General features: G+C 39.5%; 1 protein-coding gene across 2 annotated transcripts in view; it reads right to left on the minus strand.

The window, feature by feature from the left end:
• Positions 1–4,478: 4,478 nt before the first annotated feature.
• Positions 4,479–16,620, minus strand: part of MGAT3 (beta-1,4-mannosyl-glycoprotein 4-beta-N-acetylglucosaminyltransferase) — a 143,343-nt gene continuing 131,201 nt past the window's right edge. For both annotated transcript variants that reach the window (XM_089674285.1, XM_089674286.1), the window contains exon 3: positions 4,479–11,175. In XM_089674285.1, the coding sequence (XP_089530411.1) occupies positions 11,165–11,175 (11 nt within the window). In that variant the 3' untranslated portion in view covers positions 4,479–11,164. The remainder of the gene's footprint in view (positions 11,176–16,620) is intronic.

The raw sequence follows: 16,620 nt of genomic DNA on the forward strand, positions 1-16,620 counted from the left end.
AAATATATATAATTCTAAGAACTCAGTTATATATCTTACATATATACGTTCTTCATTCTTATACTTGCAGTCATTCTCCAATTGTACAAATAATCTTTGGGGTGGGTCTGTAGAAAGCCTGCAGCCTGTTTGGACAATGAAGCAACAGCAGCGCTTAGATAAGGTGATTTCTGTACTCCTGAAAACATGTTTAAGTTATGGTAGTCACATTTAAAAATGCTTTTACGAATGCATAACTGGATCAAAGGGTGTTTAAACATTTGCTTCAGCCTGGATTCACACTGATGCAGTGCGGAATTCATGCCGGTTTCTGTGCGAATTCTGCACCGCATCACAATCGCACCTCGTTCATGCGAACCGCTGCAGGAGTGTATGCTAAGCTAACAACACCCCACAATCGGTCTGCAAAATGCGGTGCAATATGCAGAACTGGATCACATAAGTGTGAATACCCATACAATCTGATTCTGTGAACTAAAAAAGGGTCGTGCACCTTTTTGGTGCAGATGCGGTGCTATTTGAGCCATACAAAATGTATGGCTCATATAGCACTGCACAGAATTCGCATGTGATTTGCACAGGAATGTGGTGTGGTTCTTGTGCGAATCACATGCGATATGCTGCACTGCACATTTGTGAACCCAGGCTCAATAGATCTTGAAGCAGAGAAGCACTTATCTTTATACTGCAGTAATTGCAATTCTGCTACCCTCCAGTGTCTGACACATGGCCAATGTGAGTCTGGTGGATTCTGTCAGTGGATCTTGTTTGTAAATATTTTGCACTAAATGTGGAAGCATGAACAATTATGTCAGCATGTAGGCAGGTTGCCTACATTAGGTAGATAGCTAGCTGGCACAGGCTGAGGAAAGGGTTAATAACTCTGCGCTCTTTTTTCCGGGGTTTCTGGACCCAGCCTCCCCCCCCTTGGCATATATATTAGGGGGGGGGGGGGGAAGGCTGGGGACAAAGGCTGATGAGAGCCACCTTGTGAAAATGCTGTGAGCTGCAGAGGGAGACTGCTGCCCACTGCAGTCCACATAAAGATCCCAGATCCCACCACTTATGGTCTGTGCCAGTTATGGACTTCCACCTAATGAGGTATACATGGGCAGCCAAAGAGTGGTTAGTGAGGAGGACTGTGGTGCACTTTATTCTGTATCGTTGCAGAAGTTCCAGTAAAGTTCTTTGAACTGTTACAAAGCCTGGTCTGAAGTTACTTAAAAGGGGGTCCACGTTGGTTCATAGCTTATAGAAGAACTTGGGACAATAAAAGCACATTTAGGGTATGAAGCAAGTTTACTACTGAAGGTTACCTAAGCAAGACAAGTACAAGGAATGCAGTTGCTATGGATAACCGGAACTAGTGCAAAGTGTATGTCAGTCAGTTGTTAGCATGGTACCTGGACTGGGTGAAAGATCTTCCAGTAGCAAGGGGGTCAGTGTAATGATCCCCTACCTTAGTGGTTGGTTCCCTGAGTCTGGGACCGAACCTACATTATAAAGACCCTCGGCCTAGCCGCATGGTATAGGAGAGCTGATGGAGTTCAGTGAAAGAACGCATGTGGTGCTCAGTGGGACCCCATTCTGTCACTGGGAGTGCAGTGACAGAGGTACTCTGACTGGCTGAGAAGGCACAGACTCAGCAGTCTCTTCTACATGTGAAACTCAACAGCAAAGTGTTCAAGGAGGCAGGATGATACACTCACCGAGACTATGTACATTACTGCACACAGTGTATGGCTCATCTCTATGTTGGAGTGGCTCCATATGGATGATTTCACCTGAATGCGGCCCTGCTTGGTCTCGGGCGTTGATGTGCACGATCACATATCCAAAAGGTACCCCATGTACAGGGGGAGGGGAACCCCAGCCACAACCTGGTGAGTCTACCTCCGTACAATATGGCAAAGTTGGAGTGGCTCAACCAACACCACACACACTCTTAGGCTCACATATTGCGTAGTAGGAATTACCGCTACACGATTTTCAAATCATGATTCTCATGTGATTCTGTATCTTGCATAGGGCCAGTCCATTCCTGGGCAATGAGCTTCAAGCTAATTTTTAGAGGTGGAGTTTGCCACAATTGCCATGCGTTCCTGTTGCTTGAAAATCATGGCAGAATGACATGTTTGGGGTATTATTAAAAGATGACACCCGAACACACAATTCATGATTTGCAGCGATTGGCACGCAATTCAAAATCGCAGTGTTTATGGGGCCTGAAGTTATTATTATTATACAGTATTTATATAGTGCCAACAGTTTGCTCAGCGCTGTACATTATGAAATCTTTTTATGTATCAAATTGCCAGCTTATGATAGTCTAGCCTTGAGACTTGTATACAAAATGCAGGATTGGTGGTGCATGCAACAATCCCTCATTTTTCTTTAAGCAGTGACATAGCAACAAAGGTGGTAGAGGTTTCAGAATCAGCTAAGCCCCTGCCCACAAGGTCTTGGGAGTAGGGGGTCTGTTACGGATATGAAGGTTTAATTATTTAGGGTGTAATATTAGATATAGAAATTGGGATGATATTATTACAGATACATTCCTAATTTAACTAAGGAGTAGTGGTATGGACATATATTCATAAGTTAGAACCCAAATTACGATCAGTGTATGGCCATTTTCAGACTCCCTAAAATATCCTGTAGGCTGTAGATAAATGTAGATTACTGACCCCTAGCTGTGGGAGGCAAGCCATCAAAAGATGCTGTGACTGCTAGGCACCAAACTCATCGGAAGCAGGACTCATTTTTAAACGATTAGAAGTTCCACTCTCATAAGATTAAAAATATTACTCATGGGGATATAAGAGTTAAACCTCATGCACGCACAAAAAAAAAAAAAAGACACTTTCAGGGGCTTTTTTTTTTCCCCACACCTCTGAACTCATCTACATGTTAGCTAATGTGACCATGCACATGCAGGCATTTTAGCACACTTTTTAGCTCTGTGTTCAGGGGGTAAGAGAAATGGCTCAGTCGTGTTCCCAGAGAACCGGTTTTGTGCTTTTTTTTTTTTTTTTTTTTTTTTTTAACGTGTAAATAATGCTCATAAACGCTCCTAGTTAATTTATTCCAGTGGCTAGAATACATGGATTTTCTAGCTAAGTGTATGCGCAAGTGCTTCTAAGGGCCCTATGCACATAAACACCCCTAAAAATGGAAGTGAAAAACAAGATTAGAGGCATTTTTTCTGCCAACTTCTGGCAGCAAAAATGCCTCTAAACTTCATATGCTCGTTTGTGTGAAGCCTTATTCCTATTGATATTACAAACTACATGAGAACTGCATGCCAATGCAAAACTGTATGTCCTGGTCTTATAGATGCACCCAAGGTTTGACTCCATGTTTATATGGACTCAGCTCATGGGTAGTTATGTCATTCTGGATTTGCTGCAATTAGGATGATGTCCTGTATTGGAAATCTTATATTTTAGCCAGCAATCAGAACTGTCTGGTCCATCTAACCTATGTCCACTTCAGGAGGCAAGAACTTCCTCACACCTGACAGGGTAACACATCTAAAGATGGCTGGCCATAGTGTAAAGCTCATCCTATATCCATAACTTTTTATATTAAGTAGCATGAAAATAAGTTGTGTCAAAAGCCTGTTCAAAAACAGGGTGGTTGCTAAATTTCTGGTGTGCTCCCCCCCACAGAATAAAATTATACTACCCAAACAGTAATTTTAATTTTCCGTTTTTTTTTAATTTTATAGCAAATAGTCAATATTTCTGTATGACATTTTTTTCTGGTCTTTTGTAAATTTCAGTGCTGTACACTTTCTTTGTACTGCCCACCTGGGAATATTACATATAAAATCCATTAATTGACCTATGTACTAAGCAAATAATTTGCAACTCCTAAAGAGATTGCTGTATTGTATTACAAAGTGCCTGTATGCTCAGTTATACATTTGCTGCTAATAATTGTGGGATTGCATCAACTCTGAATTGTGTGTGTGTCAAGTGGGAAAGGTGAATGCAGGATAATCACAGGATAGCATGGAGAAACTTGCAACAGATGGCGATACCTTGCACATCATTCAGCCTCCCACCTGCCTGTATCCACAATATCCCTGTTCAAGACATAGGGATATTAGACTTTTAAGGGTGGCATATTAGCTGCAAGTGGAGTAATAAAGATTGAGGATAATTGTGGAATATTGAGTTTTAGACAGAGAATCTGTCTCTTTGGCTCAGATCTAGCACTGGAGTCTGAATGTGTCAAACCACACTATTCGTTTTAACATTCTGGCTTTGAGGATTTCCAAGAACCTTGCATAGGGTGAATATCCTTGTTTGTATTGTCTGAGATCTGGACCAAGAATCTTGGTAGTTTGTACTAGATAATGACAGGTCCTGTAGAGCACATCACAGAAAGCTATAGTTTACTATGGTCACACATAAAAAGAAAATACTTGAATGCCATAGATACAAACATAAAAACTGTTCTATATTCATAACTACTCAAATGTCAATGATCTTTATTTACAAGTAGCAATGTATATCTTTTATATCACAATTTAAAAATATATATTCACACATATATACATATTGTATATACACATACTTAAATATACATACATATTATATATAAACACACACCAATTATGCCTATTATATCACATGCAAACATATCCCTGTATTTCATGGTCTTTAAATAAAACTTACATTGTCTTTAGGTCTAAGGATCAGTGCTGTGCTTCTTTCAGCTCATTGAGATGCCAGCTGCAGTGAAATATACAGTGCAAAAGTGCATCAGTGGCTCACAGTCACTCAAAAGATGCCATTTTACGGGCTGAGTTCATTGTGATTAAAATTCAGCTTATCAATTTTCTTGAATCAGGAATTTTAATTCGATAACATCAATATATGTAAAAGTTATTCACCTCTCACCCATGATCTGTCAGATTATTCTCTAAAGACTCCAGAAATTCTAAATCACTTTTTTTTTTTTTTTTTTTTTAACTGACTCACTCTTTTGGGTTTGGGATTTAAGACCACTAAATAGGGTTCCATTCATAAAATATCTGCTCCCACAGTGCATGGATGACGGATACCATTTAATAGTCAGCTGTAACAATCTCATGATTTCTAAAACATTTTAGCTGTATCTCCAATATTCATTTAAAAGACTATAATTGCAACAGTGCTCTGGTAAGGACTCACAAATGGGTAATGAATGGGAAACATGCATAATGCCAGAGATATAGCTACTGTTTAGGTAGAATGGTACTTTTTGGATAGCTGGTTACAATTAAAATCTGTTAGAGTAAATACACTCAAAAATAATGTGCACCGTTAGTCTGAAATCAGCGAGTCTAACCATCTACATTATTTATTTTTTAAACCTTTGGGCATCCTGGACCCAGCAGTGCCTGCATACAACTCCTGCCATGGCATTTGAAAATCTCAGTCAGCATTTTTCAGAGCAACAATAATCCTGCTAGATCATTTGCTGTGATATATGGATAGTCACGTTGCTTAAGGCAGAGTGCTTCATTCCCAGGGATCCATGTGTTTTAAAACTGTGATGTTACTTAACCCAGTGCACTAAAATCAGATATTTTTGAGACTTACCCTTGCAGATGGGCAAATTTAATTTCTTGATGGTAAACATCTCATTTCCAGCACCACTCATTTAAAATTATAAATACAGTGACTGTGGAAAATCATTAACGCGGTTTTAAAGGAAATTGTTTTTCTTATTAAAATCAGAAACATACTCCTCTGTAGAATTGTAATTGCACAGAACGGCCCTAAACTGCCTCTTCTTGTGTCCCCCCCAGAGCTCCTGGATCCTCCTATGTGTCTGATCCAATAGCAAGTGCTTGCTATGCAGGAGATGTGTGGGCTCATTCCATAGACACACTGTATAGCTTAGCCCCGCTCCCTCCTCACAGGATTTGATTGACAACAGCAGGATCCAATAGCTCCTGCCTCTGTGACAGTGAGGAGAGAGCAGCAATGCTCTCAGGCATAGTGCTGGATTGAAAGAGGAGCCAGGTAAATATCTGGATTGAGAGTTGATACTGGAAGGTTTTTTATTTTAAAATGGTTGTAAATGCAGAAGGTTTTTACCTTGCTACATTCTATGCAATAAGAATTCAATCTTCTGCATGCAGCTTTCCCTGCAGACCCCCCCCCTCAAATACATCCCTGAACCCGATCTCAAACCAGCAAAATGCACAAAGACTCTCTTGCTCCTCACTGGTTCAGATACAGCAGTGTCTTGCTGCTGTCAATCAGAGCCAGTGACGAAGGAGCGGGGGCAGGGCCAAGCCCCAGTCTGTGTTTTTTATGACACACAGAGCAGGGCTCGGAAGCAAGCACACGAGTGCCCCTAAAGCAAGCAGCTTCCTATAGGGGCACTCTGCCAGGGGAGAAGCACAGAAAGCTAAGGGGGATTTATAAAAAAAAAAAAAAAAAAAGCAGGATTGGGGCTGCTCTGTGCAAAACCATTGCACACAGCAGGCAAGTATAATATTTTGTTATTTTGAAACAAAACAAACCCCAAACCTATAGTATTACTTCAATGCATAGAATGCATTAATAGAAAGAAAAAAAAAGCCTTTAGAGCCGTTTTAACTATCTCAGGTGCAATATCAAAATCTCCTGTGTAACTCAGTCTTATGAAATGTTTCATATATGTCCAATGATCAGTAAAATGTAAGTGTATTGTCAAACTTGCATTAAGCCTTAAAATCAGAAATAAAAGTGGGTCTATATTCAAAGAAGAATAGGAAGTCTAAAATACTGCCTTCCCTAAAGAAAATGCTGCTCTTTGAAATCTTACCACATATATGAAGCCCTATGCTATGCTGAATGATCAGCCAGTGTGGACTCCCCTTTAGCAGACTTCACATGATCAAGTGCCTAAGTCTTAACACTTCGTGTCCAGCACTGAAAGATGGCTGCACAGCATTTTCACCATAAAAACATTTAGTTATTTCTTTTAGGTGAAAGTTAAAGCAGTATTAAATGCAAAACTAAAAATGTAATATATTGCAGCTTATCAATCATTATATATGGCTGCGTTAGTTTTCTTTTATTTGACCTTTCCTTCAGTTTTCACCTGGTGATCGGGCCACAGCAGGATTGTCAGTCTAGGGAGGAGGTAAGTGTTAAATGTACTAGCAGATTTAAAAACAGTAACTAATTGAAGCCAAATTACAGCTCATGCCTTATAAACAGTTACAGAAACTGTGTATTTCCTTTTGGGATAAAGGATTTACATGGATAAAAGTTGCTAATTTTAATCACCCCTGCCAGTGTTATATGGCCTGTCGTATCTATGTAAGTGGATACATTCTGCTAGAGAGCTTGAGCTTTTGAAAAACAAGACTTGCTGACTGGAACACCAGATGAAATTAGAATAAAGAAAGCCTAAAAAAGAAAAATGAATGCAGACATCACATCTAAGAATTGGTAAGCTGCAATATAATGTTTGCTTTTGGATTTATTACTGCTTTAACATCTGCATATAGGCCCACTATAGTATTCAGCTGTGTTTTCACTCCATTCTTAGTACAAATGTTAGAATAAAGCATAGGCAACATGGTTTGAGGGCCCATTCACCTTTCTGATCCATTGTAGCATGTCAAGGCAGCCCATTCATTTCAATGGTCTGTCAACACATCACAACGAACATAAAAACAGAACTGGATCATTTTCATGTAACGCAGTGCACCACATCACATGGTAGGGTGATACTATGGGTTGTACTGTGCTACATAAAAATGTTCCAGTTCTGTTTTTTTGTTCTTTGTGAGGTGTTGGTAGTCTATTCAAATGAATGGACTTCCTTAACATGCTACAATGGATCAGAAAAGTGAATGGGCCGTCAAACCTTACTCTTAGCGAGTTGGAGTGCCAAAAAAATGAATGGCATGTCAATGCACTTATACATGTATAATGTATTTAATTTTTACTACATACAGACCTATATTTGCTTTAGCTTTACTTAGTAAAAATTCTGTTTCTAGCAATGATGCCTGCAGCCTCCAGGCTGTACATTCTGTTGTGTTCCCAGGAGACAGCTTCAATATAGGTCTGCAATATCCAGACAACATCCTCTAGTGGTGGCCAGAACCAGCTTTTTTGTAGGAGAGATAGATGTAGACACATGACTAGGTCATGCTGCTAGACACAGAATTTGTCTTCAGTAAATGTATGCTGCACTGACAAGCACAGGTGTATAATGCCTACTGAAAGGGCAGCTGAATGTATGGTTATGCAGAATATGAAGTCACTTTTGTGTTGCATTCCTTGGGACATGCCATAGCTGCTTAAAGAGCACGACAGGAAGGGCTTGATACACTGAAGTCCAATATCGAGAAATATCTCTTGTAATCATTTTTGCTGAAAATTCACCTGTATTTTCATGTGTATGCAAATTTAAAACACCAAGATCATGCAGGTATATGTGAGGACAAAAAAAAACCAAAAAACACCTGTTAGAAATATACAGCATTAACCACCAGAAAGTAGCATTTAATGTAATCATTTGGTAAATGCCGTCTTGGTAGAGCCCTTTACACCTAAATTTCAAATGGCCTCTGGGCAAATAATAATGAAGGAAGAAATGCCATACAAAAGTATGAAGCAGCATGTTATCCCTCACTGCAAAAAAAAAAAAAAAAAAAAAAAAAAAAAAGAGTACCAGATGAACATAGGGACCCACTGCAGAAAAAAAATATAGGTGGACAGCTTTGCAAGGCTTAAAAAATACACCCCAAGCCAACAGATTATCCACAATTCTATGTAAACAGCAGGCGGCTGTTCAAGCATGTTACAGCATCACCCAGGTACATCTTCTGACTGTAGTGTTACAGCAATAACTCCTCCAAAACAGCTCCATTGTTACACACACAAAACAAAAAAAAATAAAATAATATATCACATATTCCGGTTTACAAATTAAACTGAGGAAGCTCATTTTCACATAAATATCTTTTTTGAGGCAAAAATAAAACATCCATAAAATTTTTTTATGGCAAATGTATAGTGGAAAAAAAAAAAAAAATATATATATATATATATAGGTTCATGAAATACAAATAAATTTATTAAGTGTCCTTGATGCATCAGGCCCAAAAGGTTAAGTATAGACCACATGTGCCGACATGCAGCATATTATTAAATCTGTAGATCTTTGCAATTTGGAGTAGGGATTTGGGAGATTTCCTAATGTCATCCATAAGCTCTTAGGTCATGACTGTTGATACACACAATCTTACCAATTCAGGCGACATGTCAGGTCACGTTGATGATAAAAAGCACTTTGAAAAAGGTTTTTCCCTGTATGCAATTTCAGGTGGATTTAGGTGGCATTGTGCCTCCAAACATCTCCGCTAATTGAAAGCTAAAACATTTCAAATGAAAAACGATATGAGAGGAGTACAACAAATAGAATCAGCAGCCTTTTAGTAGTAGAAGAATCCCTTTCAGTAAAAGTATATTAAACTCTCTTTTATAACAATCTACACATTTTTCAAAAAGTGTTGGATTATACGGAATGCCAGCTTGAAAGTACATGCAAATGGTATGATGTATACTACAGGGGTTGGTTTACCAAAAGAAAATTGGCTGTTCACTATGCAAAGGAATTTCCCTTGCCTTCATGAACAAGGTAATGCTCTGCTGATTAACACCATCCAATGATGTGCCAGCAGAAATACTTTTTTTTTTCCATCACGCTAAGCTAAGGAAACATTCGCCTGCAAAGTGCAAATTCCCTTGCCTTTGGTAAATCAACCCATATATGTAGACTTTTTATTTGATAACATTAAACAGGCTTATGACACAGGAAAAAAAGGAAAATGAAAACTAGTTTGCTGAACTTATCCCTCAGAGTGTTGACATTATCACCTCTGTGGTCTGCAGATCAATTAATTTATGTTGATTTTCCTATTGATAATCCTACCCACGCTACCTTATTGTTTTAACTGGAGCCAAGTTTAGAGTCCATGTCTGCCTTAAAGTAAACCTATAAATCCACTGGTTCAACTGAGGGTCTTTTTTCAAACAGGCTTTTGTTCACATACAAGACTATGGGAATGCAAAAGCAGCTTGAAGAGGTGTACTTGTCACTGAATTCTAACTAATCTTGGAAGCATCTCAAACTGTCATCAACATCAAGCTGTATTTGCTCATCAACTCAAGCCTAAAGTCTAACAAAGGCCCTAATGCTGCCCCAAAGACTCCCCCACCCGCCCCCGAGTGTTCTGTTCAGCCATGTGAATAGGAAGAAGTAATCTCATGTACAGTCCATGTCATGCCTCGGAGATTACACCAGGAGAGAGCTCCCTGCCCAAGTGAGACAGCATTGGGTGCCTGAGAAGCCAATCGCCAAGTACAAAGTGTGTGGGAGGAAGACACGCCACATGCGGTCTCATACCTGAAAGTACCAGGGTGGGCCATTTCCTTGGGTAAAGAAGTCAGTAAAGAGAAGGCAAGTATAAGCAGCCACATGGGTTGGCATTGCAATCTACCTATTTAACTGCATAGACAGAGCACATTTATATAGAATAAATACAAAGTGACAGAAGATAGACTTTTCAGGCTAGATTCACATCTGTGTGGGTGGTTCCTGCTGCGGGTCTGCAACTTTTGCCACAGTCGCAACCACTCACACAGAAAAACGCAGGAGCCGTGTACAGGTGCCATTAATGCTAACGGCATGCCGCACGCACTGGAAATCGTTCCAGCACTGGGAACTGCACTGTACTTTCAGTTTCCATGAGGACTGCAATTTCTAAAATGCTGCAGGGACCTTTTTCCTGCATTTCAGGAGGCATGGAAGCCTATTCAAATGAACGGGACCGCCATGCCCGTGCAAACTGTGTCTTGCAGAGCAGCACCGATGTGAATCTAGCCTCAGATAGTCTACGTTACCTTACTTTACAGTGAAGCTACCTACATATATGAAACACCACACTTTTATAATGGAATGTCAGATGTACTTTATTGTTATTAAAAGCCCATTGTAGCTCCCTTTCTACATTTGAGTGGTACCCAACAGATTCTTTAAAACTCTACAAGACTCCAGCATGAAGATCTGCTTTCACCCTGGACATAGTTGAAACATCGAGTAGAAGCTGTCACGGCTGAGCTTTGGTGTCACTGGCAGAAGCAAATTCTCTCTGCTATTAAAGTAAACCTATAACAACATAATCAAAAGCAAATTATGCAGATACATAGATTTAGCTTCCACAGTTTACATTTAACATTCCTTCTTATGCAACCCTTCAGCCTCCAGAAAATCCTATTCAAATACTTGCATGCTAAAATTTGGTATTTAAATAAGATTACTCACACCTTCACATAGCAGTGTTCAGACATTGTCATAGGTCACTAAAGCACTGGGCACAACCATTTGGGATGAAGGGAGCGGTGGCCACATTTACATCACACCCAAATGTTTCTTCAGTGGCACACTGGAAGGATATTGGGCATTTCCAAAAAACATAAGATAGGGCACTGCAGTATGCCAATTAACAGTTTTTCCTTATAGAACTTGTTTTTCCACTTGCAATGTGCCTTTGAACTTGCAAGTACGAGTGCAGTCATCTCTATCCTAGCATACCATAGACCTTTTCTCTTCTGGGAGTGTATAATTTCTTGGTGTGCTGGCCCAACTCCTCTGCCCCTCCCTCTGCCTCCCTACATAACCTTTAATGTAGCTGCCAAGTGAGAGGAGGTAAGGGAAATACAGATGTCACTTGGATGACAGATTGGAGTCTGCTGGGGCTACTGACATCACATCCAAGATGGTAGAGCAGTTTCTGGTCTACTGGATGTCTACACAATGAAAGTCTTTCAGGTACATTATCTGCATACATGTGTTTAATGCACATAAAATCGTATGGGGTATTTTTCTTGAACTGAATGGTCTAGTGGCAGGGTCTCTTCAAAGACAAACCACTAGTGAATGTGCTAAATGAAAATTCAACAGAACCCCACACCAAAGTAAGAAGCTTTTTGTTGGTAAAATACTATTCTAGACAAAAGTAATTTCAAAGTTATTCCCTGCTGGATTCTAAGGGATGACACTGCTGCTTGGCATGAAGCTGAATGATGCCTGCTATGGCTATAAAGTGAATGTAAACAACTAACATTCCAAGGCAGATATTAACAGAGTCAGGAATTATGGCAGGGACATCTTTCTGTTAGAGAATAAAAGGCCAACACAGCCTACCAAATTCCACCTACAACCTGAAAAAAAAACAAAACAAAACAAAAAAAAAAAAAAAACACTTGTGGATGGACTGCCTCTTTAAGCTTTTATTTAGAAACTAAATTTCCAACCTAAATTGACCACTCACCTTCATACACTATGATTTGTCCTAGATTACATTGCTATTTTCTAAGATGTAAGAGGAGTGAAATAGAAAATTGAAAAGCAAACCTACACTAACATAAATAAGCTATGTACTCAGTAGTCAAGAAAACACCTAAGGGCGTTTTCGAATTGGCTTTGCCTGCTCTGTTCAGCAGGGAATCCATGAGCAGACCCCTTGCTTAAATCAGAGCTGAATGTGACGGATGTCAGTTTTTTTTTTTCTTTTAAGATCTGTGCCAGTTCAATTTGCTGACTAATGGATAGGTGGACCTGACATCTGTTGCATTTACACAGTGGAGAGGGGAAGACCCGTGATGACTATATGGGTGGATGCATGTGAACAAACTTGTGTCCACTTATATCAAGCTCCCTCAGATCTGTCATGTTTCATTTGGAAAAACAGAAAACACAGTGCTTTGCCCTTTCATTTTCTGAACCTGTACAGACTCAGAGGTATGTCAGTGTAAATTTGCAGAAGTTAGTTTAAGTCAGCCTGCCCATACATGGACTTGCATGGAACTTCTAATCAGGTTCACCTGAAAAACTGACAGGTGGACCTGATAGGAAAGCTTGTGTGAAAGGGCCCTTGCACTTTAGTAATGCCCGTATCTTGTCCACAGATGAACAATGGATTGAAAATGTAAGTAGTATATTAGAAAAAAAAAAAAAACGTTAAACCACTTATGGTTGAATTAGTGAACATTATTGCCTTTATCAAAATAGAACACTGAAAGTCAAAAACTACAGCTGTAGTTTCTTTAGTTTACTTGCTCTCATTTTGAATTAATAAAATAGTTAAAGCTGAACTCCAGGACACAAAAAAAAAAAATCCCCCTGCAGTAGGGACCCTCCACACTGCTTGTTAAGTGTTGGGTAGATAAATAACCTCTAATAGTTGCCTTATTCCTAATGCCAGCAGGCTTCCAGTGCTCACCTCTTAGCTGCGATTGGTTGTGGACAGGCCCTCACTGTCCTCATAAAATAAAAAGGACTATTGGTCTTGCATTGAATCTAAATATATCACACTGCAATTGCTGGCTGGAGTGCCTAAGGGCTCATTCACACTAGGCTGTTTTGCCAACGCTTGCCAAACGCCCCTATAGGTGTTTGCGGAGCGTTTTTAACGCTCGGCAAACGCTCCGCAAACGCCGCATGCGCGGTTTAGCGGCGGTTGCTAGGCGTTTGCCGAGCGTTAATAACGCCCCACAAACGCCTATAATGCATTTGAGTGGTGTTACCTCTCCGCAAACACCCCGCAACCGCGTCGCAACCGCACCGCAAACGCCGGCCGGGCGTTTGCGGAGCGGCACCATAGACGAGAATAGGAGGCTTCAAAGCCTCCTGACTCGACCAGAGGCGTCCGTTTTGCCGCGACGCAACGCGACGCAAACGCTCCTGTTAGAACAGCACCATGTGCTGTAATGTGCAGAATTGGCAGAGGCGTTTGGGAAGCGGTAAAAACACTTCCCAGACGCCTCTCTGCCGCCTGCACACAAGGCTAGTGTGAACGTAGCCTTAGGCTGGTCATACATTCAATTTTTTAATTTCATTTCCTAGAAATACCTTCAACTATGCAACACATGGGCCTGTCTGATTGCATACAAATTGAAAATGTTTAGCTTTGATCTCATATTATATGGTTTTGGTATATTTAAGTGAAAATTTTATAATGTATGGACAACCCTAGTGAAGAGGTTTTAGGAGACCCAGTCACACAGTGTGGAGCCAGCTTGTGCGGGTAATAAGGTACTATTACATTTAATTTCTCCACCACTAGACTTAATGGGCATTTGACTCTTGAAATGCTCGGGTAGGAGGGACCTACTGCAAAGTTTTTTTTTCTGGGGCTTTATCATTTCCTACAAGGACCTTGAATTGCATATTCCCTTTTATTTTCCTCATATCTGTGCAAACCAAAGCATCCCTTTTACAGAGGAGATATAATATCTGTTTTTAATTTATACTGCTACTGTACCTAAAAATATTATTGAAAAGTTAGTTTCTTGAAAGTGCCAAGCCTTCTTCATATTATATTCTTAATTCTAAAACCATGTCAGTTCCCAAGGCTTAATAAAAATACTTGCCGTTGTGTGTTACTTGCCTTGGGTTCACTATCAAGGGCATTATGCCAGTGGTTTTGAGTTCATATACAGGAAGATGAATTCCTTCTCATTGTGCATGCATCTCTTGCAGTCTATTGGACAAGCCACAATACGTAGTGTGATAGAATTAGGAGGTATCAAACTATCGGGTTGCTTTACTAAAGGCAAATAGACTGTGCACCATGCAAGTGCAATTGCACTCATTTTCTCCAGAGCTTAGTAAATGTGGTAAAGCTTTGCTGATTTCTATCATCCAATCCTGTGGAATCAAAAATTTGTATTTTATTTATTTTTCTTATTTTCCTTGCACTGGATTGGGTATCCTTTACAAAGTTCTGCCTTGTCACACTGACGTTTACGAAGAAGGAAAAAAAAAAAAAAGAATGCTCTGACAGACATATTATCCACTTTCAGGCAGCTGGCCCTTTAAGAGTCTTTAAAACTGGAGACATAACATGGGCTTCCTGATCCTGTGTTCACTGATTTTCCAACCCTACTGGTTCCCAAACTTCAGCAGTGACATGGAGCTGTCAGTGTCAGCATTGTCACGGTGCTGAGTGAACATGCTTCCAGCACAATACCACAACACCCACCATGCTGCCCACCACCATGCTGCCACATATATGTGTATAGCTGGAATTAAGGTGTTGCATATGTGCGATCTTTGTTCCTTTCCGTTACAAATACATAATAGGGAGAAGGCATCCATGTTGAATTTGCGGATTTGGATAAAAAGAAACTGAAATTCTGAGTCCTTTTTTTTTTAAAGAAATATTCCACATTCATTAAAAAATTGATATAACATCTATAGTTTTAACAAGTAATTTTGTAATTTACACCCTCATTCAAAACAGATTTGTTTGTTAAAATGTAAGTATGAGTAAAATCAAAGTTACATTTATGATGCAGCCTGTCATTAGTATTAATACAACAGTTTTTCTTTTTCTGTGTTTCCCATAGCTGCTTCATTGGGGTGGGGCCTTAGAAAAACAAATTCTGTGGTAAAACTAGTGACAGAATTCAGCATATGTAATTTTTGCTTTTGCCCATAGCTACAATTAGAGGGAGATTTACTAAAATTGAAGAGTGCATAATCTGGTGCAGCTGTGCATAGAAACCAATCAGTTTCCAGGTTTTACTGTCAAAGCTTAATTGAACAAACTGAAGTTATAAGCTGCTTAGCTACCATGCACAGCTGAACCAGATTGTGTGTGCTCCAGTTTTAGTAAATATCCCATCTTAAGTGTTGATTCTTAAAGGGAAAGTATGGCATATTTCCAGCAAACCCATAGCTTGAGATAATATTGCGGAGTTTATATTAAAGTGATTTTAATGTGTCAATCACATATTTACAAAAGCTTGCTTGTTAATTTTTATTTTATTAAATGTAGAGATGTGTAGATTAGCCACTAGGGAGTGCATTGGTTGCAACCAGTCAACCAACTCCGATTTGCATTGCAAAAAGGAGCAACAAAACCATTATGTAAGACTGTACAGAATCGCATGGAGCCTACACATTGTAATGTGCACATATGGTTGCCCCGTGTACATGCATAATTGCAATTTATAAAAATAAACACTTTTTTTTTAAAGATTAACAAACACTGAAACGCTTATATCAAGCTAATCTTTTTCACATTTAAAATAAAAGTGAAAAGAACTATACATTCCCTTTAAGTGCAATTACCCAGAGCAGCAAATTAGAATCCACTTTGTACTGCTCTAACTTCAGCAGGAGTAAATTTGTACTGGCTGTTACCGGTTATTGCTCATGCTTTAAAAGTCATCTTTCCATGTTACCCCTCTGATTTTTAAACAAAATGCCAAAAAGCTCAAAGTCCTGCATCCTTGTAACGAAGGCCATAGTAGGGGAATTCTCTAAACCGTTTGTGTGTACAAATCATCCCCGTAAATGTAATTTCCTGCTCACGATTTCTTTTACTATTTCACTGGGACTGATCTAGTGGCCACAACAGGTGAACCCTACCGCTTGGCACTTTGAAAGTAGATTGGGATACACATGTCTATTGAAAGAAAAAAAAGAGAAAAAAAAAAAAGGAAGAACAGTGGAAAGTCTGCAAAGAAGTTAGGCAAAAATCCTGCAATGTATTTTACTGAACTTTAGAGGATTAGAGACAGACAATCTATGGAAAACAGAAGC

The sequence above is a fragment of the Staurois parvus genome, unplaced genomic scaffold, assembly GCF_062004578.1.
Source record: "Staurois parvus isolate SC_StPar_1 unplaced genomic scaffold, SC_StPar_1.0 ptg000149l, whole genome shotgun sequence".
In the NCBI taxonomy this organism is placed as follows: domain Eukaryota; kingdom Metazoa; phylum Chordata; class Amphibia; order Anura; family Ranidae; genus Staurois; species Staurois parvus.